Genomic DNA, 25820 nt, shown 5'->3' on the forward strand with positions numbered 1-25820 from the left:
GTAATTCTATGTTTAACATTTTTAGGAACTGCCAGACTGTTTTCCAAAGCAGCTGCACCATTTTACATTCCCACCAGCAGTGCATGAGGGTTCCCATTTCTCCACCTCTGCCCCAACACTTGTTATTATCTGTCTTTTTGATATACACACACCTAGTGAGTGTGAAGTGGTATTTCCTTGTGGTTTTGATTTGCATTTCCCTAATGATTAGTGACATGTGCTAATTGGTCATTTGTATATCTTCTTTGGAGAAATGTCTATTCAGATAATTTGCATATTTTAATTGGGTTATTTATTATTTTTCCTTTTTTAAATTATTGAGTTGTAAGAGTCCTTTATATATCCTAGATATAAGCTGCTTATCAAATACTTTCCCTTATTCTGTGGGTTGTCTTTTTCACTTTCTTGATGGTATCTTTGAAGCACAAAATTTTTAATTTTGATGAAGTTCAATTTATCTATTTTTTCTTTTGTTACTTGTGCTTTTGGTGTCATATATGAGAAGGCTTTGCCCAGCCCAAGGTCACAAAGATTTTTTTTTTTTCAGTTTTTTTTTTTATTGAGTTATTGATAGGTTACAATCTTGTGAAATTTCAATTGTACATTAATGTTTGTCAGTCATGTTGTAGGTGCACCACTTCACCCTTTGTGCCCACCCCCCACCCCACCTTTCCCCTGGTATCCACTAAACTGTTCTTGGTCCATAGTTTTAAATTCCTCATATGAGTGGAGTCAAGGTCACAAAGATTTACTCATACAACTTCTTTTAAGAGTTTTATACTTTTAGCTCCTAAGTTTAGGGCTATGATCCATTTTGAGTTAATTTTTGTATATGGTTTGAGGAAGAGGTCCAATTTCATTCTTTTGCATATGGCTGTCTTGTTTTCCTAGCACCATTTGTTGAAGAAACTATTCTTTCCCCATTGAATGTCTTGGCACCCTTGTCAAAACCTTGTTGTGGTTTTATTTCTGTACTCTCAGTTTTATTCCACTGATCTATATGCCTATGGTTTTGCCAGTACCAAACTACTATACTGCACTGAGCCATATGGGTTCTTAATGGGCCTTCCAAGCCTCCCTAATTTTTTTTTTCTTAAAGATTGGCACCTGAGCTAACATCTGTTGCCAATCTTCTTTTTTATTATTTTTCTTTTTCTTCTCCCCCAAACCCCCAATACATAGTTGTATATTCTAGTTGTAGGTACTTCTGGTTGTGCTATGTGGGACACCACCTCAACATGGCTTGATGAGCAGTGCCATGTCCATGCCCAGGATCCAAACCAGCAGAACCCTGGGTCGCCAAGGCGAGCACGCAAACTTAACCACTTGGCCATGGGGCCAGCCCCCAAGCCTCCCTAATTTCATACTTCCCCTAATATGGGGGATCCAGCTCCTGTTCAACTTCTCTCATTCTCCCTTTTGCAGCCACCACACGGGTTTACCCCATGACCTCTTACTGTTGTGGCCCACAAGGCAGGTGGCCCTCAGAGGTAAGATAACATTCCCCCTTTCAGGGACTTCTCAACCCATGAAAAGTTCAAGAATCTACATATGCCAAAAGATGGACTTGTAGGCTCCTTCAACACTGAGATGTGGATTGGGGAGTCTTCATCTTAGAGAAGTTCTTCAAGCTATGGGGGTAGTGGAAATAGTCTGAGAAAAATGTGTAAAGAGAGAATGCCTTAGATAAAACCCAAGGTGGTAGAGGAGAAGCCCATAAAAGAGTCTGAGAAACAGTCATCAAATAGGAAGGAGAAAAATCAGAAGAGCATGGCATCATGAAAAGCAAAGGAAAAAGTACTTTTCAGGAGGCTACAGTCAGGAGCCGTGTGCTCAAGAGCCATCATGTAAACTCCACAGGTTTTTTGTTTTATTTTTTGCATCTGGTATGCTTTATGGTTTTTAATACTTTTTTAAGTTCATTAGGAGTCAGCAACATCTTCTTTAAAATACTTTAAATCAAACAAAAGTCATGTTGAATGCCCTTTCCAGCCCTCAAATGGAGATAAATCCGTGGACTATCATTTGCCTCGGAAGCTAAGGGTGACTTGAAACACAGCCTTGTGGAGTGACACTGTGTGCTACAACCAGGGAGGCGGCTCTCATTCTCGCCGCTGCTTCTGGGGCCAGGAGCACAGCAAACCACTGCAAGAGCCACCCTGGTGAGGCCCCTGAGCTTCTTTTTGGATTGTATTCCCTTGGGAATGCCAGCCCAGGTGGGCAAACAGGCAAGGGGATCCAGCTTCTCTGGTGGGAGCCAGCAATGGCTTGGATTCAAGGCTTCTGTCATCAAAACTAGATGTTTCCTCTTCTATGATCCTGTTTTCCTTGGATACTATCCTATCTGTATCATTGGTGAGCTCTATTTTCTCATGGGTTTTGAATAAGGTCACCATACACTGAAGTATTTCCAGCCCCTTTCTCTTTTTCCAACCTTTTCAGTTATGATATAAATACAAATGAAAGAGAAACTATATATATTTTTAAAAGATCTCAAAAGTACAGGGACAGAAGCCAAAAGGTGGGGTAACATTCATGACTGTGGGAATTTATAACGAAGGTCAGTGGTGAGAAGGAAGGAGTTGAGGGCATCAGAATACTGGTAGGAGGATGGGGTTGGAACTAAGGCTCAGGAAGGTGGAGACCATCTCTGGCGGCTCTGCACTTTTGCTACACATCCCTATTCCAGATTTTTTTATTCCTAGAACCAAAATGATCTTCTCAATGTCAACCTGATAATCTCATACACTTGGTGGTGTTTTCTAGTAAACTCTGAAATAACCCACCTGGTTTCCTGCCTTTACCTCCTGATTATATCCATCTGCAGAATCAACTTTGATCCAAGGTCTAAGAGCAATCTCATCATTAGGAGGTATTTTAGGGAATAATTCTTAAATTTTGATGTAATTTCAATCTTAAGAAAAGTTTCGGGAGTATAACTTTGACTCAGATTCACCAGCTTTTTATATTTTGCCCCATTTGCATCATTATTCTTTCTCTTTCCCTCCCTTCCCTCTCTTTCTCATGCACACACATAGATCTTTTTTTTCTGAACTATTTAAAAATAAGTTGCAGACATCATACTCCTTTCTTTTCTAAATACTTCAGCAGTTATTTCCTGAGAACAGACATTCTCATAAATAACCTGTTCAATTGCCAAAAAGAAGGACATTTATCATTGATACAATAGTGTTAATTAATTACAGTCAGTATTGTTTCATTAATGTCCTTTATATCTATTTTTCCTTTCTTCAGGATCCAATCCAGGATCACATGTCATATCTAGCTGTCATACTTCTTTAGTCTCTTTTAAACTAGAAGAGTTCGTTGGCCTTTTTTGTCTTTCTTGACATTGTCATTTTTTAAGAACATTGGTCAAGTATTTTGTAGAATGTCCCTCCTCACTTGGTGTCTGTCCAAGGTTTCCTTGCAGTTAGATTCAGACTATGTATTTTTGTCAGAAATACCACAGAAGTGATGATGTGTCCTTCTCAATGACCACATAAGGAGACACACATGTTGGTTTGTTCCAGTATTGGTTTTGTTAACTTTGATCACTTGGTTAAGGTGATGTCCACCAGGTTTCTCAGCTATGAAGTCACTATTTTTCTCTTTGTAATGAAAAAATAATTTGTGTGGAGATACTGTGAAACTGGAAATATAATGCTCCTCATTAAACTTTCACCCACTGAGTTGTAGCATCCACTAATGATTTTCTAACTTCATCATTCCGTCTACATTTATTAGTTGGCATTCTACTCTATGGAAGAGTGTTCCCTCCTCCCCCTATTTATTTTTTTAATTCATTACTTTATGTCACCATAGACTCATAGATTCTTATTTTATTCAAAAGGTTATATTACCATGATTTATTTTGATGCTTAATATTTGGCCAATGGGAAGACCTACAAGCTCACTCCAGTGTCCTTTTGACATGTCCCTGTCATTCTTCTTTCAAGGAATTTTAAGGACCCCAGTTTAGTCATTTAGTTGACTCACCTGGCCTCTGGTTTGCTCTGATCTCAATGCTAAGTCTAAGGAACAAAATGCAACTAAGATCTAACTAGCAGTGGGACTTTTCCCACAATCTACACATTGCATTTTTATTTTAAAAGCATGCAAGATTGTATTATATACTTTGCATTGTTTTTGCATTATCAGATGCTACTAGTTTGTGGTCACATAAAATCTCCAGCTCTTTTTCAATGTAAATTAACACTAAGGCTTCTAGTCATCATGGCTGAGTGAAATCCTGTTCCAAAAACATGGAAATGCTAGACAAAATACAATCCAAAACATTTAAGAATATAGATCAGAGTGCAAGCAGGAAAGAGAAATCTTCAGGTGTTAGAAACAAAGAAGGAATGAACAGGGGCGTAATGGCTCAGGGGGGAATCAGATATGGCCCCTGGATATGGACCTTAACCACTGGGGCTGAGGTTTTGATGCCAAAGAAAGGAAAAGGAGATGATGCCTGTATGGGTGGGGAGCTGGCCAGGACCATGAGGAAAGATCTCTTTGAGACAGAGACTAGGAAAACGCTCAGTGGAGCAAGGAAGTGCAGTATCTGCCAATCATGGGTAGATAAGGTCACCAATGAGAAACTGGAATCCAAAACTGTGACTATGCAGATATATGGGAGGTCCAAATTCACACTACTGTGAAGTATGGAAACTTCAGGCTAAGAAATTTAATACAGAAACCTGTCTAGAACTGATAAAACTCACAGAGTTTAACAAAAGACACTTCCACAACCTTGGACACACCAGACTCCCATGAAAATAACTCTTACTAAGTGCGAATTCAGTCAAAATTTGCAAACCACAATGAGAGAGAGTCAGTGGACTAACAAATGAGACTACAACTAGAACAGAATAATCTCAAAGATACTTTAACACAAATATATTTAAATGTGCAAAGAGATAAAGAATATAGAGCCAACAAGGCAAGAACAGGCTGAAACAAAGAAAAAAATACAAAGAAAAAAAATCACTGAAAATAATAGTATATCAGCTTTCTCTCACCTTGTACCATTAGTAAATTCATCCAGTAAACGTCTACTATGTGCTGATCACATTGGGCACTGGAGACACAATGGTAAAGAAGATACACCTGTGGCCTTTAAGAAGCTTACATTCCATTTTTTTAACTTTAATGTCGGATGATATGTTGATTTCTAGATAAACTGTTATCCTTTTTCTTTTTGCCACACATGAAATTTTAGAAATAAATTAGATGCTTATCATATCTTTAGATTTAGCAGGAGAGTGGCATTAATACAAATCATTCTCTGTCCTTCTCTAAGCTCATGGTAATTGTTTTGCTTTGGTTGTTTGGGAGTTTGAAGTTTTGCTGAGGTGTTGGGGTATATAAAGTGGGAGGGCTGAAGGAGCACAGACTGAAGAGTAATTGCTGTATGGTGGGAAGGTACAATAACTGTAAACAGGTTAGTCATAGTTCAGCCTCAGCTCAGCCTTGCTTCCACTTCCTTACCACCATGAAGGCAATCCATAACTAAATGTAATCAGGTTTTTCATTACAGAGTACTCTTACAAAATCAATCACTTGCATGATGTCGTTTATTATACATGGAACAACAAAGTGACAGTTCAAACAGGCCAGTAGCTGGCACAAAAAAAGATCTTCATTTATGCTTTTAGCATAATGGGATGGTCTCTTTACCTGTGTTACCAACCACTGCTAATAGTACAAGAGAGCAAAATAGTAATGCCTTTTGTTCACTGGAACCTGGTCTTAGAGGAGAAGAAAAATATCTTTTTAGAACAGAGACTAGAACTAAAGTTGTTTTTTTAAGGTATGCAAGACCAAGATTAAAGGTCATGTGATTTCTTAAAATCCATTTAACCACTTTTAGTTTTATAAACTCAAATGGTTTCCTTTCTACAGCTCATGAACTACCTTTGGTTAAATTGAAATAAAGATATGGCAAACTCTAGGTATTTCACAGTATTTGTATTTCTTTGTACTTGAATTGAGTCTTCTTTTTATCTTGAGGAAGATTAGCCCTCAGCTAACATCTGCTGCCAATCCTCCTCTTTTTGCTGAGGAAGACTGGCCCTGAGCTAGCATCCATGCCCATCTTCCTCTACTTTATATGTGGGACGCCTACCACAGCATGGCTGGACAAGCAGTGCCATCTCCACACCCGGGATCTGAACCAGTGAAATCCGGGCCGCCAAAGCAGAACGTGCGCACTTAACTGTTGAGCCACTGGGACGGCCTCTGAACTGAGTCTCTTTTTCCGAATAAAAGTGAGACATTTTAGTGCTCCGGAGGCCCTTAGGTAGTTGAGCTACTCACTGATATCAGTTACAAAAAAAACTTTAGCCAGGAAATCTGGCCAAATATCGATTTGACAAAAACTCAATGTTGAAATGAAGCAAATTAGTCTTTACACTTGTTTCAAAAATTTGACCCTAACTGGCTTTCCTAAACAATTTTCCAAAGTGGAAAAGATCTCATAAAAGCTTAAGTAGAAATTTTTCACTTGCAAGGAAATATTTAACACAAAAACCTTAGAAAAACAATGGCATAAATTTATTCTTACATTTAAAATTGCAAAGGAATCTGAAAAAACTACATACTGTATAATTCCAACTCTATGACATTCTGGAAAAGGCAAAACTAGGGAGACAGTTAAGTTCATTGATTGCCAGGGGTTGGGGGTGGGGAAGCACTGAATAAGCAGAGCACAGAGGATTTTGGGGGCAGTAAAATTAGTCTGTATAATGGTGGATACATGTCATCATACATTTGTTGAAACCCATAAAATGTATGCCACCAAGAGTGAACTCTCATGTAAACTATGGTCTTTAGGTGACAATGACGTGTCAATGTAGGTTCATCCATCATAACAAATATACCACTCTGGTGAAGAATGTTGATAGTGGGGAGGCTGTGCATATGTGGGAAGTGGAGTATCTGGGAAATCACTGTACCTTTTGCTGGGTTTTGCTGTGAACCTAAAACTGCTCTAAAAAATAAAGTCTACTAAAAAAAAAAAAGACTTCAAAGGAAAGAACTAAGGCAAACATGACATGGCATTTACTTTGAATGTCTGGCTTCCTTTAAGTTCATATCACAAACTAGACAGTCATTTTCTGTACTGTAAATTTGCCCAATCAGAACCACACATGAACTGATTTGTACAAATACCATCAACTTTTCCATTTTGAAGTAGAACCTAAAGGTAAACAATGGAAATGATTAAGTCCTTCAGCCAGAATCAGCCAATAATTCAGAAAGCTTCATTGCGTTTTCACTCTCATGCTATAGGGATAAGTTCAAATTATCCTAATTCTATTAAAATCAAAATAAAAGCTTTGCAAGAGGCTTATTTAAAATTAAAATCCAAATAAAAGACTTAAAAATAAAGTTTTCTATTTTGACTTAGCAGAAGATATAGAAACCCTGTTCAATCAGATGATTCTTTTTCTCTATATGCTTATAAAAGCCAATTGTTTAATACTAATCTTCACTCAGTCAGGATAGGCTAGGCTTTGCTGTGGTTAAAAAAATAATAATAAATCTCAGTGGCTTAACATAAGTTTTGTTGTCTTTTTTAAGATTGGCCCTGAGCTAACATCTGTTGCCAATCTCCTTCTTTTTTTCTTTTCTCCCCAAAGCCCCAGAACATAGCTGTATATCCCAGTTGTAGGTCCTTCTAGTTCTTCTATGTGGGACGCTGCCCAGCATGGCTTGATGAGCAGTGTGTAGGTCCGTGCCCAGGATCTGAACCCAGTGAACCCCCGGCCACCAAAGCGGAGCAAGTGAACTTAACCACTATGCCACTGGGCTGGCCCCCATGAGTTTATTTTTTGATTATGCAAAGTCCATGGAGGGTCTAGCTGACCTCCATGTGGTCACTCAGGAATCAAGGCCACTTTGATCGTGTGGCTCCACTTCAGCTGAGGCCTCTTCTACAAAGTCATGGCAGAGGAAATGGGTTTGTCTCTGGCCCAGTCTAGGAGTGACACACACTCTGCCACTCATGTTCAACTGGTCAGAACTAGCTATTGCCTACCCATAAGGGGGCTGGGAAGTGTAATTTTCTTTATGCCAGGAACAAAGGAGTACAGATATTGGTGAACACTAATAATGTCACCAAAATTCTTCTATCTGTATGAAATCAAGGCTGAATGTAGAATGCTCTTAACTCATTAAGATTAAAATAAGATCCATATCTGATGATTTAACAATTATGGTATAGATTTTGGAGAGTCTAGTAAGAAAAACAAATGGTTGGCATGCTAATCAAATTGGTTATTCCAAATATCCGAACTTCAGTAAGGCTGACAAGTGACAGATAAATGATAATGGTATATCTTTATAATGCTTAAATTGCTACGGCCAGATAGGTGTTGTAGGTTAAAATGAAACTCTAGATCCCAGGTTAAGCAAGCTATCATTATGGTGTGAAAGTTTACAATTTGCATTCACATCTCACATTAGCAAAGACAGGAGCAGTAGAGAAGTAAGTAGATGCAGTCAATTCTATCAGAAAAGAGCTTCCAGTTTTCTCAAATACTCATAAGTACTTGTTGAGCCCCCTGAATGCTGTGCTATATAAGAGACAACTGTATTCTGGAAAAAGATCAACAGAATGTGTAGCTGACCTCTTTATCCACAAATAAAAGTAATTTAAGAAAAAAGAAAGAAAAACTATCTATGGGTCAGAGCTGGGAAAAAATGAATTCCTCACCTTCTCACTTTTCTTAGGCCTCCCAAAGGTAATGAGGTGACCTCTTGAATAAGGTTAAAACTAACCATTTAGGTGTGGACAAATGCTGACCAAGTATGATTTTAATTCCAGTGTAACTGATGCTGAGCTCTACTGGTGATGTCAACCTACGTAATTCTTACAATTATTTCTAGCCCCAAACAGCAAGACTACATTTGCTACAATAGCTGAAATGTGTCAGGTGCACATTTAATTATGATTCTTTTACCACCCCCCCCCAAAAAAAGCAAAGTAAGAATATGCAGCAATAACAATTTAACAGAGTTTTGAGAGCACTCACTACCCAAATACAGGAACAGACGAGGTGGGATAATGTATAATATGACAAAACCTATGCTAAATTCAACGTTTACCTGGAAGATTAAAGAAAAACAAACAAACATATAAAAAGATAGGACATTTGATTTTTAATCAGTCAAAAAAGAAAAGAGTTCTCAACAATGTCAAATTCCACACACCATAATGCTATAGGTTACACATTAAATATAATTACTATCTATACATATGCAAAAATATAAAGTTCTATTTCATACAATAAAACCCTTTATAGAAACCATTTTAAAATTAAGCAGAACTTCTCAACATTAATATGTGAGGTATAAGTCCTTTTAAAGATTCCTTTAAAGGTTTTAAAACAAAATGCTAAAACTAAAAATAATGTCCTTTCTGTTAGTTATCAAATTAAATCTACTTAAAACAAAACAAAATTGACAGCTCAGTCACATACAACTTAAATAATATTGTTCAGGCATCTCTAAAATCCTCTATTTTTTCAAGTACGGAAATAGAACTCAAATATTCCACAATACAGTACTAAATAGAATATTTAGGAAAGACTTTGTTGTCATATGGCACAACATTGTTTTATTTCTTCAATATATTTTGAAATAAATACCAGGTTTTTGTCTTGTTTTTCTTCTAAAAGGCCAAAATTATAATGTACATTAAGATAATTTTGACTGTGATAAGACTTAAGTGTGTAAAATATAATAGCAATATTTTATCACAAAAGTAAAGCTGATAACAAATTACAAAAGGAGCCAGTACTCTACTCAGATATACCCAGGGATTAAAGCTCATCATGATAGAAATATTCATCGTGAAGCTGTCTGCCATAATCTGTCGCTTCACTGGTAAGAAACAAGTCCTGGTTCTCCAGAATCTCTGCTTCTGAGAGCTTTCTGTCACTGTTCAAATCCATTTCATCAATTAGATGAAGAGCCTTTCAAACAAAACAAAAAGTGTCAAGTGTAATAAGTATTTTCAGCAAGATGTTCACATTTTAATGTGATTTGATTTGTCAAAACCATTCAGGTATACCAAGTACTCATTATTGTCTAAGTATCTAAAAATATTACACATTGTAACTGGTCTATTTATATCTTCTCTCATTATCCTCTTTCTTAATTTCTGCCGGGTTCTGCCTCCTCCCCACACAAATTCAACTCAGAATATCTCAAAGTTAAACAAAATTAATATAACCCACTTTGAGCCCCTATAGGTGAATACAAACTTTTATTATTCTATTCATTGTACTATCAAATTAATACATGATACAATCTTTATTTCTTTGCTTCCTTGGCAATCTAAAACAGTTTGCAGATTTTAATCAAGAAATAGCAATGCATTGATCCTAAATAAATAACACCATTATTTCTTTCTTTAAGATTTGGAACTTCCTTTCTTATCAATAGCACCAAATTTAGTGGGGAGACAGTCATTCTGTAATACTCACCTCTTCTTGGGCAATGCCCTGATTATTGGGTACTACCCATGACAACAGCTCTTGGGGATCAAGCCTGCCATCAGAATCTTTGTCATAATCATTCAGGAATCTATCTTTCTCAACAAGTATCCACTCTGGATCTTCATTTGCTGCTTCATGTAAAAAAAATCAAAACCACAAATATACATTCATATACAAGAATATCACATGTATCCAAAACAAAGTTTGGTATATCCCTAGAATAAAGGAAATGAGTTTAAAGCTTTCTACACAAAGGAAGCCCAAAGAAACAGAATTACTTATCTGAAAAGTCCTGAAATAAGTAATTTTCTTCAAACTATGAATAATTTTCAAAAGGACACAGAAGTCTAAACGACTCTGACTTCTAAAATCCTTGCATATTATCTAGTAATTTTGTTAAGTGCTGCTACTTGTTCTGATAGCTAATATTCTCAAATCTGAGCTAGGTAATGTTTTTATGTACATCATGTGACTATATATAAGAACACTTCCCAAGTGTTGTTACAAAATAATGCCATGTGTAATTTTAAAGTGACATTCATAACAAGTGATGCTTTTAAGCAACAACTCTGAAAAAAGACAGCTGCTTACAAAAAAAGGCTACATATACAAACTCCTCAAATTTCAAACACTCAGTAAGTCACGTTCCAGTCCACACCAGTATTTATAGTAATTGATATTTCTTTCTCTTTTAAGATCTACATGCAAAGGTACAGGATTTTGTTTAAAAATATCACCTTTATTTCCTCACTCCTTTGAATTGGTAATTACATTATATTTGCTTGAAAAAGAAAAAAAAATGTTTGAATCTAGACATGGAACTAAAAGTGAGCAAGACAACATTCTCAGATAAGGTGTAAGTTCCATTGTTTCACTTGTACTACATTTAACTCGGCAGAACAAGTAGAAATCAGGCAGTTCTTCTTGTTCCATTTCCCTCCGTCAAACAGAGCTTTCAAGAAGCAATTTCAATTTCTTTGTTCTTTAATTTCTTTTTTCGTCCTCCATAAACCCCCAGGTTACTTACTTGGATCCCGCCTGTAGTCACCAAGAAATTCTTCCAAACTAACAAATCCATCACCATTTTTGTCATGTTCTTCTAAAGCCTCTTGAATGACAAATTCCTATTGCATGTTCATAAAAAAAAAATTAGTCATAAAATTTTCAATCCCACCACCATCTGAATCAATTCCACTACAAAAATTTTTCAGGAATAATCATTTTGGTGTCTATATTTACAAGACAATCTCTCTAAACATTGGAATTTAGAGGTGGGAATAAAACCCCAAACGTTAAGTAGCTTTAAATTCAACATCCTTAAGCTTCTGCTATTGAGAAGAACTCCACTTTACCCCCTAAACACCCTCGCACTAAACTCACACCTCTATTTTCTGCACATCCCCCCTTCTCAAGAAGGACATCTCTTATTACCCTTGTCTTTAATTCTACTTTCCCTCCAATCCATTAACAACAACGATCTTACATCTCTTTGCATAGAACTGTTGTTCTACCTCCAGATCTGAAATGTGTTGTCAGTCCCCCATAAAAGCTCAATCTCCTTGCTTCCTCTTCCACCAAATCTATCGCCATCTACCCTAAACTGCTCCCAAATCTGTTCCTCACTCTTATCAAGGCTTCTTAACAACCAATCCTTCTCTCTAATCCAGAAATTATACCCTTTCTAGTTATACTGGACCCAAGACGACCTGTTTAATGGCCAGTACTTCCCTTATTACCTTCCTATATCCTCTTGTATCCTTTTCCTATGATGCCAATCCCCACCCTGTACATCAGACCCCCATTACTTTCTCCTTTATTCCAGAATCGTAAAGTCTAAAAGAGAAGGATACAACAGTATAAACCTAGTCCTTATCTTTTTGCCGTTTCAGTGGGGTCTCATTGCTGCTTGGAAGTCTGTCGTCTCTGCCTCAGTTTCCCTAACACACATTCTACAACTGTTTTTTGAAACTTCCACTTTCTTTGAGTCTTACCGCAATTCTCTCCAACACTCTCTTGGCAAAGATCCTCCTATTTTTCCAAAGTGGTGCAGGTCTTCTGAAATGCTTCCTTGTTTACCAGCATTGCATCCTCACCTTTAATTACCTCTTTTTATGCTGATTCCTCTCATCCTTCTTCGATCTCAGGAGTTAAAACTTTCCCTTTTCTCTAGGGCAAAGCCCTCAACTGCCTTCCTAGATCCCATACTTTCCTCAGTGCTTTCTGTCACTCGTAACTCCAGCCTCTCCCAAGGCTCCAATCTCTCCTCCATCAGCTCCTTCTATGCCTTTAAATGCATTCAAAGCACTTTAATGCATTCTGCACTCTTTAACTACTACTCTGGTTTCTTTTCTTCCTTGCCTAGACTCCCACAGGTTACATCAACTGTTCTCATTTTCTCACTACCTGCTGCTACCCAAATATCTTTCAATCTGGATTCTAGCATTACAACCGTAATGAAAATATATGCTCAAACGTCTCCAGTTCTAGCCAAATCCAGGGGCTTCACCTACATATGTATGAAGTACTACTTAAATATAAGTTGTTGGGTTTTTAAATCAAATATTACAGATTTTATATATAGGAATCAGGGGATTTTAGCTTGGAGATCCAAAGATTAGTTTTAGAGGGAAGATCTGAGAATCTGCTGAAATTATAATCAAATATTTTGTATGTATGAGCATATGTGATTTTTCTGGGAAAGAGTCCACTGTTTGCATCGTATTTTTAAAGGAGTCTGTGATCCAACACAAATTAAGAATCACTGATCAAAATTATTATTCCTCCATCCAAGTAATCCTCTTGGGAAACAATATGCTTATTTCAATAATGTTGCCATGGTTAAAATAATTTTTGGAACTATGTAAATGAAAATATCTTTAAATTATGACTTTTAATCCAAAGTAGAATCACTTAGTTCATCTTGCACTCTTGCCTTTTCCTATATCAAATATACCCTTAAAGGGAAAAAGGAATACACAAAAACAATTAAGGTAAATAGGAATTAACAAAGTTGCTCTGAATGAGTCACCACTTTATGGGCACACATCTTATGTGCTGCCATCAACTCCAACTCGGCACAATTGAAGAACATCCTTCCCCAACGTGACATACCCCATTCTGTCAATGGTACTACCTTTTTATCATTGTTACACTCAAAACCTCAGTCATCTCTGACTCTTCCCTTCCCTTCCCATACTTATTTCGTCAGTCAACACTCCTGTTTTTGCTTTCTTCAAAATGTTGCTCAAGTCTATTTCATTCCATTGTCACATCGTATTCCAGGCCATAACACTAATGCCTAAATTATTTCCTTGCTTTCATTGATCATTCTGCTCTTCTGTGTTCACTTGTTCCTTATTCTCCAGAGAATCAAGATCCAGCATCCTCTGCCTGCCATGCTAGGGCTCAATTAGCTCATCTCAACTTAATTTTGGCAATTAAACAAATTATGCCCAGCACTCTTCTTAAACTAGGTCATATATTTTGTATCAAGTGAGAAATCAGAGGCCTCACAATGGCAAGTGAAATGGTACTAATGGTGGTGTCTTGCCACTGAGCTACGGAGAAAAATTTATCTGCAGCCTTGTTATCAAGGCAGCTGCATCTGATCATAACCCATTAAACAAAAGTTCTACATCTTCTCTCCCTGAAATATCCACGGAACCAAGCCACACAGCTGCAGGCTGATGCCAGGCAAACAGATCTCAATATAAATGTTTAGTCTATTTTTTAGAAACTATTTGCTATATTAATCTTTACCCTCCAATATAAGAGGTTCTGCTCTCAAGAAGCTTGCCAAGTCATAGTAAGGACTCAATCAATGTTTGTTGAGTTAAACCTAGAGTTCAACAAAATTTTGAAGAGCTGGTTCTTCATTTAAGAACAAAGGGATGAGAGAACTCATTATGCCTAAAGTTGCAAAAACATTATGAGTCATTAGCAGCTGCACACCACTAAACACACTCTATTAAAAGGGATCCAAACGTGATACATTTTCCTAGACCAAAAGTTTTCACAAGTGATGTGATAAACTAAATAGGCAGTTCTAATGTTACCAATATTGAAAAACCAGAGAAAAGTCTGAAAGCTACAAAAGGACAAGAAAGGCACTGAAGGTAAGCTGGTTATGAAAGAGAAAATCGCCAGGGGAAGACTGAGGCTCATATATATTACAGAGATTTAAAAAAACTCAGTCCTTTACCTTCTTCTTCCCAATAAGCACCCACCGACACCACTCCCAGAAATCCTCCTCCTCATTCCTAATCTTAAGTGGGGCAAACTTTGAATTTTCCTATCTCTTAGAATTCTGGTTGCTATAGAATTCATTTTAATGACTTACTAAAAATGGGTTTTAAAGTTTTGGTCACTCAATAATTCTCTTAAAATTTTTTCCTTACCGTCATATAATCAACTTCTTCAGGATGCTCAAAAGCAATAAATTCTTCAAGATTCAAACCAGGACTTGAATCCTGGTTAGCTTTTTCAAATCGCTTCTTGTCCTTTAAATGAAGCTTTGAAAATTAAATATTAAACATGTTTAAAGGTCTCATGCATACCATAACATCATTAAAAATACTTTGAAAAATACAAACTATGTGAAATCTAAAGTACATTTTCATACGTTATCTTATTACATCTTCACATCGGTTTTTTTGTGTGTGTGGGAGGAAGATCGGCCCTGAGCTAACATCTGTTGCCAATCTTCCTCTTTTTGCTTGAGGAAGATGGTCCCTGAGCTAAGATCTGTGCCAGTCTTCCTCCACTTTGTATATGGGACACCACCACAGCATGGCTTGATGAGTAGTGTGTAGGTCCACGCTGGGGATCAGAATCTGTGAACCCTGGGCTGCCGAAATGGAGGGCACAAACTTAATCACTAAGCCACTGGGCTGGCCCCCTTCACATCCTTTTGAAGGTAGGCTGGGTAAATAACTTCATTAGGAGCAGTATAGAGACACAGGCTCTAAAGTCAGAAAGATTCAGATATGAATTCCAGCAACGCCACTTCCTAGTGGTGTTTCTTTAGGGCAAATTGCTTAGCCTATCTGGTTTCCTCAACTATGAAATTGGGATAATCTGACACTAAAGGCAAAAGTAACAAAAGTAAAAATAACCAAGAGGGACTACATCAAACTAAAAAGCTTCCGTACAGCAAAGGAAACCATCAACAAAATGAAAAGGCAGCCTACTGAATGGTAGAAAATATTTGCAAATCACACACCTGAAAAGGAGCTAGTGTCCAAAATATATAAAGAATTCATATAACTCAATAGCAAAAAACCAAACAATCCAATTAAAAAATGGGCAGAAGATCTGAATAGACATTTTTCCAAAGAAGACATACAGATGGCCAACAGGTACATGAAAAGATGCTCAACATCATTAATCATCAGGGAAATGCAAATCAAAACCAAAATGAGATATCACCTCACACCTGTTAGAATGGCTATTATCAAAAAGACAAGAAATACCAAGTGTTGGTGAGAATGTGGAGAAAAGGGAATCTGTGCACTGTTGGTAAGAATGTAAATTGACGTAGCCTCTATGGAAAACAGTACGGAGGTTCCTCAAAAAATTAAAAATAGAGCTACCATATGATCCAGCAGCTCTACCTCTGGGTATTTATCCAAAGAAAAGAAAACACTCGCTCAAAAAGGTACATGCACCCCCATGTTCATTGCAGTATTATTTATAATAGCCAAGATGCGAAAACAACCTAAGTATCCATCAATGGATGACTGGATAAAAAAAATTGTGGTATATACACATGTATGCGCGCACAGACAGACACAAAGACACACTGGGATATTATTCAGTCACAAAGAAGAATGGAATCTTGCCATTTGTGACAACATGGATGGACCTCGAGGGCACTATGCTAAGTCAAAATAAGTCAGAGAAAGACAAATATCTTATGATCTCTCTTATATGTGGAATCTAAACAAAACAAAACAAAACCAAGCTCACAGATATGGAGACCAGATTGATGGTTGCCAGAGGTGGGAGCTGGGGGAGTAAGAGAAATGCGTGAACTGGGGTTTTTTTGGCTTTAATAAATAATTTATAAGGAAAAAAACTCTATTAAGCAATTGGGATGAGAATCTCTATCAAGCAATTAGTAAACCTTAAGTATTAAATAAATGTTTAGGTATTACTGTTATTGATAGAAAAACTGAGATTACATGATTTATTGAAAGGGATGTCAGAAACAGTTAAAATATGTTGAACTCGAATCCTCTCTTTCCTTCTGCAGTACAACACACTTTTAACAATTAATCTCAATTCCTTTTTGAATGCTCAAAAAGCACTAAATTTAGCCTATGTATTAATTGTTGGTATCCATTTTCAAATTGTTTCTAGTCTTCCAAATGACTTCTCAAAAATATATTAACAGGTTTCACATGAAAAGATGTTCAACATCACTAATCATCAGGGAAATACAAATCAAAACTACACTAACATACCACCTTACGCCTGTTAAAATGGCTATAATCACTAAGACTAAAAATAATAAATGTTAGAGAGGGTGTGGAGAAGGGAACCCTCATACACTGCTGGTGGGAATGCAAACTGGTGCAGCCACTATGGAAAACAGTATGGAGATTCCTCAAAAAGCTAAAAATAGAACTACTATATGACCCAGATATCCCACTCCTGGATATCTACCCAAACAACCTGAAATCAAAAATCCAAAGTAACATATGTACCCTTATGTTCATCACAGCACTATTCACAATAGCCAAGACATGGAAGCAACCCAAGTGCCCATCAACCGATGATTGGATAAGGAAGATGTGGTATATATATACAATGGAATACTACTCAGCCAGAAAAAAAGACAAAATCATCCCATTTGCAACAACATGGAGAGAACTGGAGGGAATTATGCTTAGTGAAATAGGCTAGACTGAGAAAGGCAAACACCAGATGATTTCACCCATGTGTAGAATATGAACAAGCACATGGACAAAGAAAACAGTTCAGTGGTTACCAGGGGAAGGAGGTGGGGGGTGGGCACAGCGGGTGAAGGGGAGCACCTATGTGGTGACAGTCAAGAAATAATGTACAACTGAAATTTCACAATGATGTAAACTACTATGAACTCAAAAAAAAAGAAAGAGAAACAGGTGAAAAAAATATATATGTATTAACAGGTTTCAGAAAAATAGTCCTCTTATGAGAATACTTTTGGTATCTGCACAGCATATTTGAAAGTCTATTGTTAGCAGGCTCTTAGTGCTAATTCTGTATGTTCAGATATAAAGACATCAAAAGCCAAAATGGGCCTATTTTGAGGTTAAATAAACATACCCTTTTCTACTTTCTCAAGCCCACCTTCCCTCCCTTTTTTTTTTTTAAAGTATTCTTGAGTAGCAAATCAAGTAGCAGCTACTAGGGACAAGGCTTAATTTCTCAAAGGTAATTCTGTAATCAAGAGCCTTGGAAGCCAACAGTGCTATATTACCAATCCTGCATAAATTTTATTTTGAGAATTTCTGTGAATAACTTTCTCTTCTATAAACTGATGTGTATTAAACTGCACATTTTTAAAAAAGCACAATTTCAAATAATTTGGAAGCTTTTAATTTATGTGTTTCACTGTTGAAAAGAAATGCTCTTTTCAGTTTTCTAGAATCACAGAGGTCAGGTAGCAGTTATTTACTGAAACCCAGGTTCTTTGACAATGCCTGATTTACAGTGGAGAGGCTCACATCTTCTCCAGAAGAATTCATCTCTGAAACACCCAGATTCCACTAAATAGCTGTGCTCACCCAATCAGGGCAGAAAAGAAAAAAAGCACGTTTCCAAATAGCTGCTTTTAACTTAATGTTTCAAAATTTTAAATAACTAGACCAAATAACTTACATTTTATGTTCAGATTGAACGTGGGGAAAAGCAAATAAAAAAGAACTTGAGGTACTTTGTTGAGTCCATCAAGTTCTTTTTGAATAAACCACTACTCAAAATACTAAGTGCTGAGATTCTCTTATGAAAGAACCCTTCATTTTGGAGCAAAAACGTCCATGTTTCAGCAGAGGGAGCTGAATTTGGCCAAATTTGCCTATGGAAAGAAAGGAGCTCTTTCAACAAGCTGAGATTTCTTTAAAAAAAAAAAAAAAAAAGGAAGGTAGTTTTCTGGTTCACATTTCTCAGATTTTTTTTTCAATAAAATGAAATAATGTGATTTTTAAAAGCAGTTTTATTCATGGTCATTTGAAGAACACAATTTAAGAGCAACTCATTATAGAAGCCAATATACAGAAAGACTGTTCTTTCAAAGTGGCAAATTTCTAAACGATACCAAAAAAAAAGACTGTTAGTTTCATCAAACTCCAATATTCTTTTTCTTCTGTATAAAAACCTTGTATTCTAGTGGAGGGTAGAAAGTGCTACATACAGTAGTAAAAAGATAGAAACTACTGTAATCATGTATTTTTATATTGTGACAGAAACTTAGGAAGAACAAAACTGCCATCTTTTGGTAGACTAATGATTTTACATGAGGAAATATATAACCTGTGATACCAGAACAAAAGTCAAGGTCTTAAAATTTCTGATTAGCCACATATCAGATTATATCTTACATAAATACTGCTTATACATGAACGTTCAGCAGCTGGCTTTACAAGTTAGAGCAATTGAACTTTTGCCAGAGAGATCCTCAAACTTTAATTATCCTGCTTAAAAATGCTGACTATACTTGTTCATCCTATCATAAAGAAATGCTTTTTCAAGCATTTCGCAGCCTGAGAGGGACATTATTCCAGGTTATCGCTATTCTTTATATGGAAACATTAAAAATAAGATAAAATTCAAGTATCAACTTGATTTTTGTTTTCTAATATGCTTTTATTTAGATGTCCAAGTACTTTTTATGATTATTTTATTTACAGTACAATGTTTAGTCTGTAACTCTGTTTAAGACTGATTCATTTTTCATCATTGATTTTTTATTTTAAAGAATAATGCAACTGTTTCTTGGTTCAACTTTACACCCCACATAAAGTTTTAGGGGGTTATTCCTATCAAATTCTAAAAGTATTATGATTAAAACTTCATATAGAGACATATTCCTCAGTCATCAAAGAATAATCAAAAGGACTCCCATTGAGAAGTGTTCATTTTACGGATCCATCAATTCCTTTAGGTTACTAAGATCCATCTAATTCATTCTTAACAAGTAGACTTGTCATCAACACATAGTGAGTGGGGGAACACAGCATTAAAATTAGATATAGTTCAGAAGAAAAACTGTTCATAAGCAGTTTGTATTAATAAGTCATGTGTCTCTTCAAAGTGAAGATCATCTTCTCAACATCATCATTACATCACCTCCTCCCAAGAATACAGATTAAAAAACCACACACACATTTCTTAATTTTTGATGGGATAGTCATTAAATCTTTTGGGTGCCAAAAGAAAAAAAAAGGAAACAATTAGAATCTAATTCTAGTAAGATTTTAAAACACAGTATTTAACTTCTCTGTTGTTCCCTGGCAGGGAAGTCATATCATACCATTGTTTGGTTTTAGAAAAATCTCAGAATTCAAATGATCCTTTTAAGATAAGTTAATTTCTATAGTAAAGGAGGATACCTAGTAGATAGATAAATCCCAATTCTCATTATCATCATTTGTTTTCATTTGGCACTGAGAAGTAAAAAGACTGATGTATACTCTCCTGAGTCTGCTGTCAGACGAAGACCCAAATACAGAGGAAAAAAGGAAAACAAGATACACTTTTCCCCTGTAAATTAAATCCTAACTCATCTAAGCTGATATAGTTAACAAATGCATCAATAATTTCAAAAAGCTGATTATATATAAATACTAATTTATTTGAATCACACATGCTTTCTTCAACAATATTCCTTTAAATCAACACAGAACTGCTTACCAATCCAACTGCTACTATTTATTATTTTTTCTCCATACTATTATTATCTCATTTTTAGATATGAGGAAATGGACTCATAAGGAGGTTTAATAACTTACCCAAAGCTGCATAATTGTTAACGGTACGGCTAGATGCAAAGCTAGGCAGACTGGCTCCACGGCTGGAGTCTTTAACCTCTAATCTGGTGGCATATGCATAGCATATGCATAATCATTAGCAGAGAAACAACCAACTTTGATTTAGTGATGACCTACAGAGTTCAAGTGGCCAATACGATTCTAAAATAAACAGCATGTACAATGATAAAATATGGCCACAATAAAAACCAAAAGGTAGATACTAATAATGGGATAAGTTAAGGAATGCAAGAGGCTCAAATGATTTCCAAGCATCCTTGACTAATATTTTGGGACATAACAGTTTGCAACAAGGTGTTTAGTTTTATTTTTTCCCAGATACAAAAAAGCATCTTTCAAAAAGAAAGTATCTTTAAGAAAAAAAGTGTTTAAAATTACCTTTGAAATACAAAAGTATGTGAAATAGCAATTTCTCAAGCTTATTAGTCATTTGTCTTGAAAAGTTCCTACTAATTACTAAAAGTTTTTAAATATTCCTATTATTTCCTAAATAAAAATTGCCTTCCTCAGCTCTGCTTAAGAAGTGTATTTTTTGACAAATTAAACCACAAATTAATGAGACACAACAGAGCCCAGAGTGATACTGAATCTTCAAAATGAGTTATTATAAATGATACAGCCACTAAGGAAGACAATATTGCAATTCCCCAAAAATTAAAAATAGAATTACTATGATCCAGAAATTTCATTTTGGGGCATATACCCTAAAGAACTGAATTCAGGGTTTTGGAGAGAGATTTGTACATCCACGTTCATACCAGCATTATTTATACCAACCAAAAAATTGAAGCAACCCAAGTGTCCATCAATAAATGAAATGTCCATGGATAAACAAAATGTAGTATACACATACAAGTAGAATATTATTCAGCCTTAAAAAGGAAATTCTGTCACAAGCTACAACATAGATGAATCCTGAGGACATTATGTGAAATAAGCCAATCACAAAAAGACAAATACTTTATGATTCCACTTATATGAGGTACCTAGAGTAATCAAATTCAAAGATAGAGAGTATAATGGGGGTTGCCAAGGGCTCAGGGGAAGGGAAATTGGGGAGTTGTTTAATAGGTTTAGAGTTTCAGGTTTGCAAGATGAAAATGGTTCTGGAGACTGGTTGCATAACAATGTGAATTACTTAACACTACCAAACTGCACATTTAAAAATGGTTAAAATGGTAAATTTTTTGTTATGTGTATTTTACCACAGGTAAAAATTTTTTTTAAAGTTATTTTATATAAAACTGTTTAAAAATGGTAATGGGCCTCTATAGTTTTCTTAGTAAATATGATATAAAACTGTTCAATAATAACAAAAAATAAAACATTGCGATACATATTCAAAATACAGTAAAAAAGCAACTCCGGAAATGAAAACAAATGATGCAGCCGAGAAAAAGAGATGCAAGGATAATTTAGGTAGTCCAGAATATGAGTCCTAAATCTGGCTAGAAAGGAAACCATCAAAATGACCACTGAAGTGGAACAGGTGATTGCCTAGAAAACAAGGCAATCTAGTCTATGACCTCAGGCCCTCTTGTGCTCATTCATGCAGGAAGGTAAAGTGAACTGATATGATCAAAAGGAACAGCTTGTGCACAGGTACTCACCTGCCTAAAAGACTCCTCTTCTGCATCATCCAGAGCAGTGTTCTCATCAAAGTCGATCACACGATCATACATCTGAATGTTGTATTCATCCCATGAAACACTACCATCACTGTTTTTATCATACTCAACAAACTGTTGTTTTGCTTCTTGCATAGCATAATGTTTAAAAGACATTTGAATCCATGAACTGAGTTCACCTATGAGAATTTCCCAGAACACAATGAATGTGATAGTAATTCTGATACTGAGAGGAATGAGGATTTCTAAACCTTCTCTAAAAGAAAAAAAAAACTTGAGTGTTTGCAAATATTGTGTGAGAAGTGGCCTAGCTGTATTCACAGAAATAGGAGTAGGAGGTGGGAAGAGCTGTTTGGACTTTAAGAATATTATAATATGTGATCTAAATAGAACGTAAGCTTCCTTAAGTGCAGAGAGTTTGGGTATGTTTTGTGCATTGAGGTACTCCAAATGCCTAGAAAGAGCCGGGCTCAATAAGCATTTATTAAATGCATTCACAATTGGCCAAAAAAGCACTTGACTTTTTTTAACCTTACCCAAAAAATTGCAGATTACCAAAAAATTGCAGCTATCACAGATCTCCAGGAAGCACAAATATATAAATAACTACCTATTTACTTTAACATGTATTAGAAAAAATAATGTCTTTCATTTATGAAAGTATTATAAAATTTTCCTTTAAAATAAATTTTACATTGAGTTGAACCAAAACTATGTTAAGGAAACACTAGATGGTAAGCAGATATGGCCTAAATTGTGAAAAGGTATTCTCACTGAAGTCTGAGAAACATTGTTACAGTATATTCCCTTTAACCATGTCATAAAACATCTGGAGGAAATTTTAACAAAGTTATGGGTAGTGATTATGATTTATGCCCTTCTTGCAAGCAACAGCCATCTGTCTTAACTTGGTACCTGAAGAAGACATGGGGAAAAACTTTCTAACTCTCAAATTTCCACTTTCAGATCAACTTTTAAAAATCTACTCATAGAGATATTTACTGCACTACAGAAAAAAGTGGGGAGGGAAAAAAACATGAATATTTGCAAGGACAGCAGGAGTAATACCATTTGGTTTAAAGATAATACACTCCATTTGGTTTAATGAGTGGTACTTCTCTACTGGTTTGGGAGAGGTCAGGTGAATAGCGAAGTGAAGGCACTTTGTTTCTCCTGAAACTTGAAATCAGGGCAGAATAATAATTATTATGACAACCATGTATTGAACAATTACTATATATCGGGTCCTCTATTTTGTTGTCTCTAATCTTCAAAACAAGGCAATTATAATCACTATTTTACAGTTCAGGAAATTGAGGCTTGGAATTGAGGCCTCATAGCTAAGAAGCAGAGTCCAGATTCAAACATAGGTTTGGCTTCAAAGCTCAAATTCCTTCTACTGTACTTTGCTGTCTCTCAAGAACCTGAGTCCAGTGTGGCCCTTCAAGTGCAGATTAGCAAAATCCCCTGAAGAGTCTTCAAGAACAACGAGGGTTTCTTCTAGTTTAGAGATCATCATGGCACAATAGAATACAGAATGGAACAGGGACCAGAAGCATGGGTTTGCAGGGTATCTCTGCCATAAAGAAGTTTACCCTCCCAAGTTTATGTTTTCTCACCTGTAAAATGAAGATCTGGACTAAGTTCCTTTTAACTTTAAATCTTCGAAAAGTTTACTATTAAATATTTGAACATATGTAGGCCCTTAGAGACAGGTACAACAGTCTTCCAAACCAACTTGTTCTGTGTGCTTTCTAGTGTAACCAAAAATGGAGCTATTCTTATTGGATAATTAAGAGTGTAAAGGTTTTTGTTGTTGTTTTAAGTAGAAGGAATCAAAACCTTAATATTTCTGAGGGCACCAGTGTGAATACCTGACAACACATGTTAAGTTTACCAATTAGTTTGCAATTCTCTCTCCAGCAACTTCATTCCTGAGATGTGGAGCAGCATTTAAATAAGAATTATAGCAAAATAGCTCCTGAATTTTTGTTGAGCATCAGCTCGGAAAGTTGACAGGGTTCATCACTTGAATTAAGCAATGAGGAGAGGCAGTTGCAATGCAATTCATTTAGAATATTCTTTCAATAATCTGTGCATTTCATTTCTGACTATAGAACCTACCTAATAGCACTCAGATTTTCTTTTAAGTGAAGGATATTTAAACACTGAATTAAGAGCAGATTTGGATTCTAGTCCTCGCTTTGCCACTTGTTTGGGAAAGGCCCTTACTTCTCCGGGTTTCAGTTTCTTCATCTCTACAGAGAGGCAGATAAGATGATTCTAAGGTCCCTACTGGCTGCAATATTTTGTGATAAACATAATTCACATACAACAGGTCTTTTTCTACTTGCTTATTTAAAAAAGGCAAATTCTTAAAATTCCACTGAAGCATATATCAAAAGAGCAATAAATCATTTAATGCCTTAAGACGGTTTTTGGCATATTTCTCTAAAATGAATCATATTGTTGACGTTGGTAAAAGTCATGTGAGGAACAGGGTGTTTGCTCAACGTGTGATTTGCAGACACCTTGTAGGGTCAATGACATTTATGTATTACTGGAGAAAGCACTGGGTTTTACTTGATATCCTGTCTAAAGACTTCCAGGTATAAAACCTACTCACCACGTCCTTTTTTCCCCTCTCACAGTACCTCTCAATTGTTGGAACACCAGCAATCTACACCCAACAGACACTCCTGCTTAAATGTTTGTGTTTCTGTCTCCTACAAAGGGATTTCTCCACTGTTAGTAGTGTAGGACGTCCTTACTTTCGGTGAGAAAGCCATCTGAGTCCAAGTCAATTTTCTTTATGATTGACTTCAGTCTTCTGTGCTGCTCTTCGGGGGTAAGTTTAACATACTCATCGACTTCTTCCTTTGGGGGGTAAGCGATACACAGGAGGGTCAAGCATTACTATCAGTGGGTCAAAATGGTGGAGAAAAAAAGGGCCGCCAGAAGCCTCCCTTGTCGAGCGGTTTCTGGGTGACCCACACCTGCTCTCCAAGGCCCCTGCCCCCTATACGCCCCCAGTGATCCCGCCCCGCGTCGCGAGGGTAGAAGGGACCCGGCTCCTGGGCCTCGCTATTTCCTCAGGCTCAGAGGCTCCGGGGACCCCAGAGAGTGAGCGGCGCCCCGCCAGGCCCCCATTGTCAGGCCGCCCCGGCCAGGCCTCGCCCGGCCGGCCCTCTTTGTCCCCGGACAAAGCCCGCGGCAGCCGCGGGGCGAGGCCCGCTCTCCCAGCCCCCGGCCTGGCCGCCTCACCTGGCCGCCCAGCAGCGCCTCACGGTCGTAGTCAGCGCGGTGCTCGCCCTGCGGGTAGTGCAGCTCCTCGGCGTCCCCGGCGCCGGCTGCCGCGGCGCACAGCAGCAGCAGCCCCAGCGCCACGGGCCTCGGGCCCAGCTGCATCGCGCCGGCCCGCCGCGGACACAGGGAGAGACGAGGAGGGAGGCGGGCGGGGGCTCAGGCCGGCGGCGGCGCTCCGCGGGCGGGCGGCCGCCGGGAGGCGGGGCGGCGTCCGTGGGGAGGGGGAAGCCGAACGCGCAGCAGGCGGCGGCCACCGTTCCCCGCAGGCCACGGCTCGAGCAACAACTGCGGCGACGCTGGGCGCCCGGCCGAGGCCTATAAGTCCCGGCGGAGGGGCGGGGTGC

At 37.2% G+C, this 25820-nt stretch overlaps 1 protein-coding gene across 2 annotated transcripts; it reads right to left on the reverse strand.

The window, feature by feature from the left end:
* Positions 1–9147: 9147 nt before the first annotated feature.
* RCN2 (reticulocalbin 2) lies at positions 9148–25728 on the reverse strand. 2 transcript variants are annotated; one of them, XM_046654459.1, is made up of 7 exons: positions 25435–25728; positions 24942–25047; positions 22153–22349; positions 14906–15019; positions 11536–11632; positions 10497–10636; positions 9148–9983 (listed from the first exon to the last, which is right to left on the reverse strand). In XM_046654459.1, the coding sequence occupies exons 1-7, from the start codon at positions 25576–25578 to the stop codon at positions 9831–9833; spliced, it is 951 nt and encodes a 316-aa protein (XP_046510415.1). In that variant the 5' UTR covers positions 25579–25728; the 3' UTR covers positions 9148–9830. The 2 variants fall into 2 exon arrangements, with proteins under 2 accessions (XP_046510415.1, XP_046510414.1); XM_046654458.1 differs by having other exon boundaries at positions 10497–10639.
* Between the last annotated feature and the right edge of the window lie 92 nt (positions 25729–25820).

This window comes from Equus quagga, chromosome 2, assembly GCF_021613505.1.
Source record: "Equus quagga isolate Etosha38 chromosome 2, UCLA_HA_Equagga_1.0, whole genome shotgun sequence".
Lineage (NCBI taxonomy): Eukaryota > Metazoa > Chordata > Mammalia > Perissodactyla > Equidae > Equus > Equus quagga.

Excerpts from the sequence above, each read along its gene's own strand:
- RCN2 (XM_046654458.1), bottom strand. The coding sequence starts at position 25,578 with ATGCAGCTGGGCCCGAGGCCCGTGGCGCTGGGGCTGCTGCTGCTGTGC. Across the intron at positions 15,020-22,152 it reads AAGAGGAGTCTTTTAGGCAG|CTTCATTTAAAGGACAAGAA; the intron begins GTGAGTACCTGT and ends TAATTTTCAAAG. Across the intron at positions 11,633-14,905 it reads AAGAAGTTGATTATATGACG|GAATTTGTCATTCAAGAGGC; the intron begins GTAAGGAAAAAA and ends AACATGCAATAG.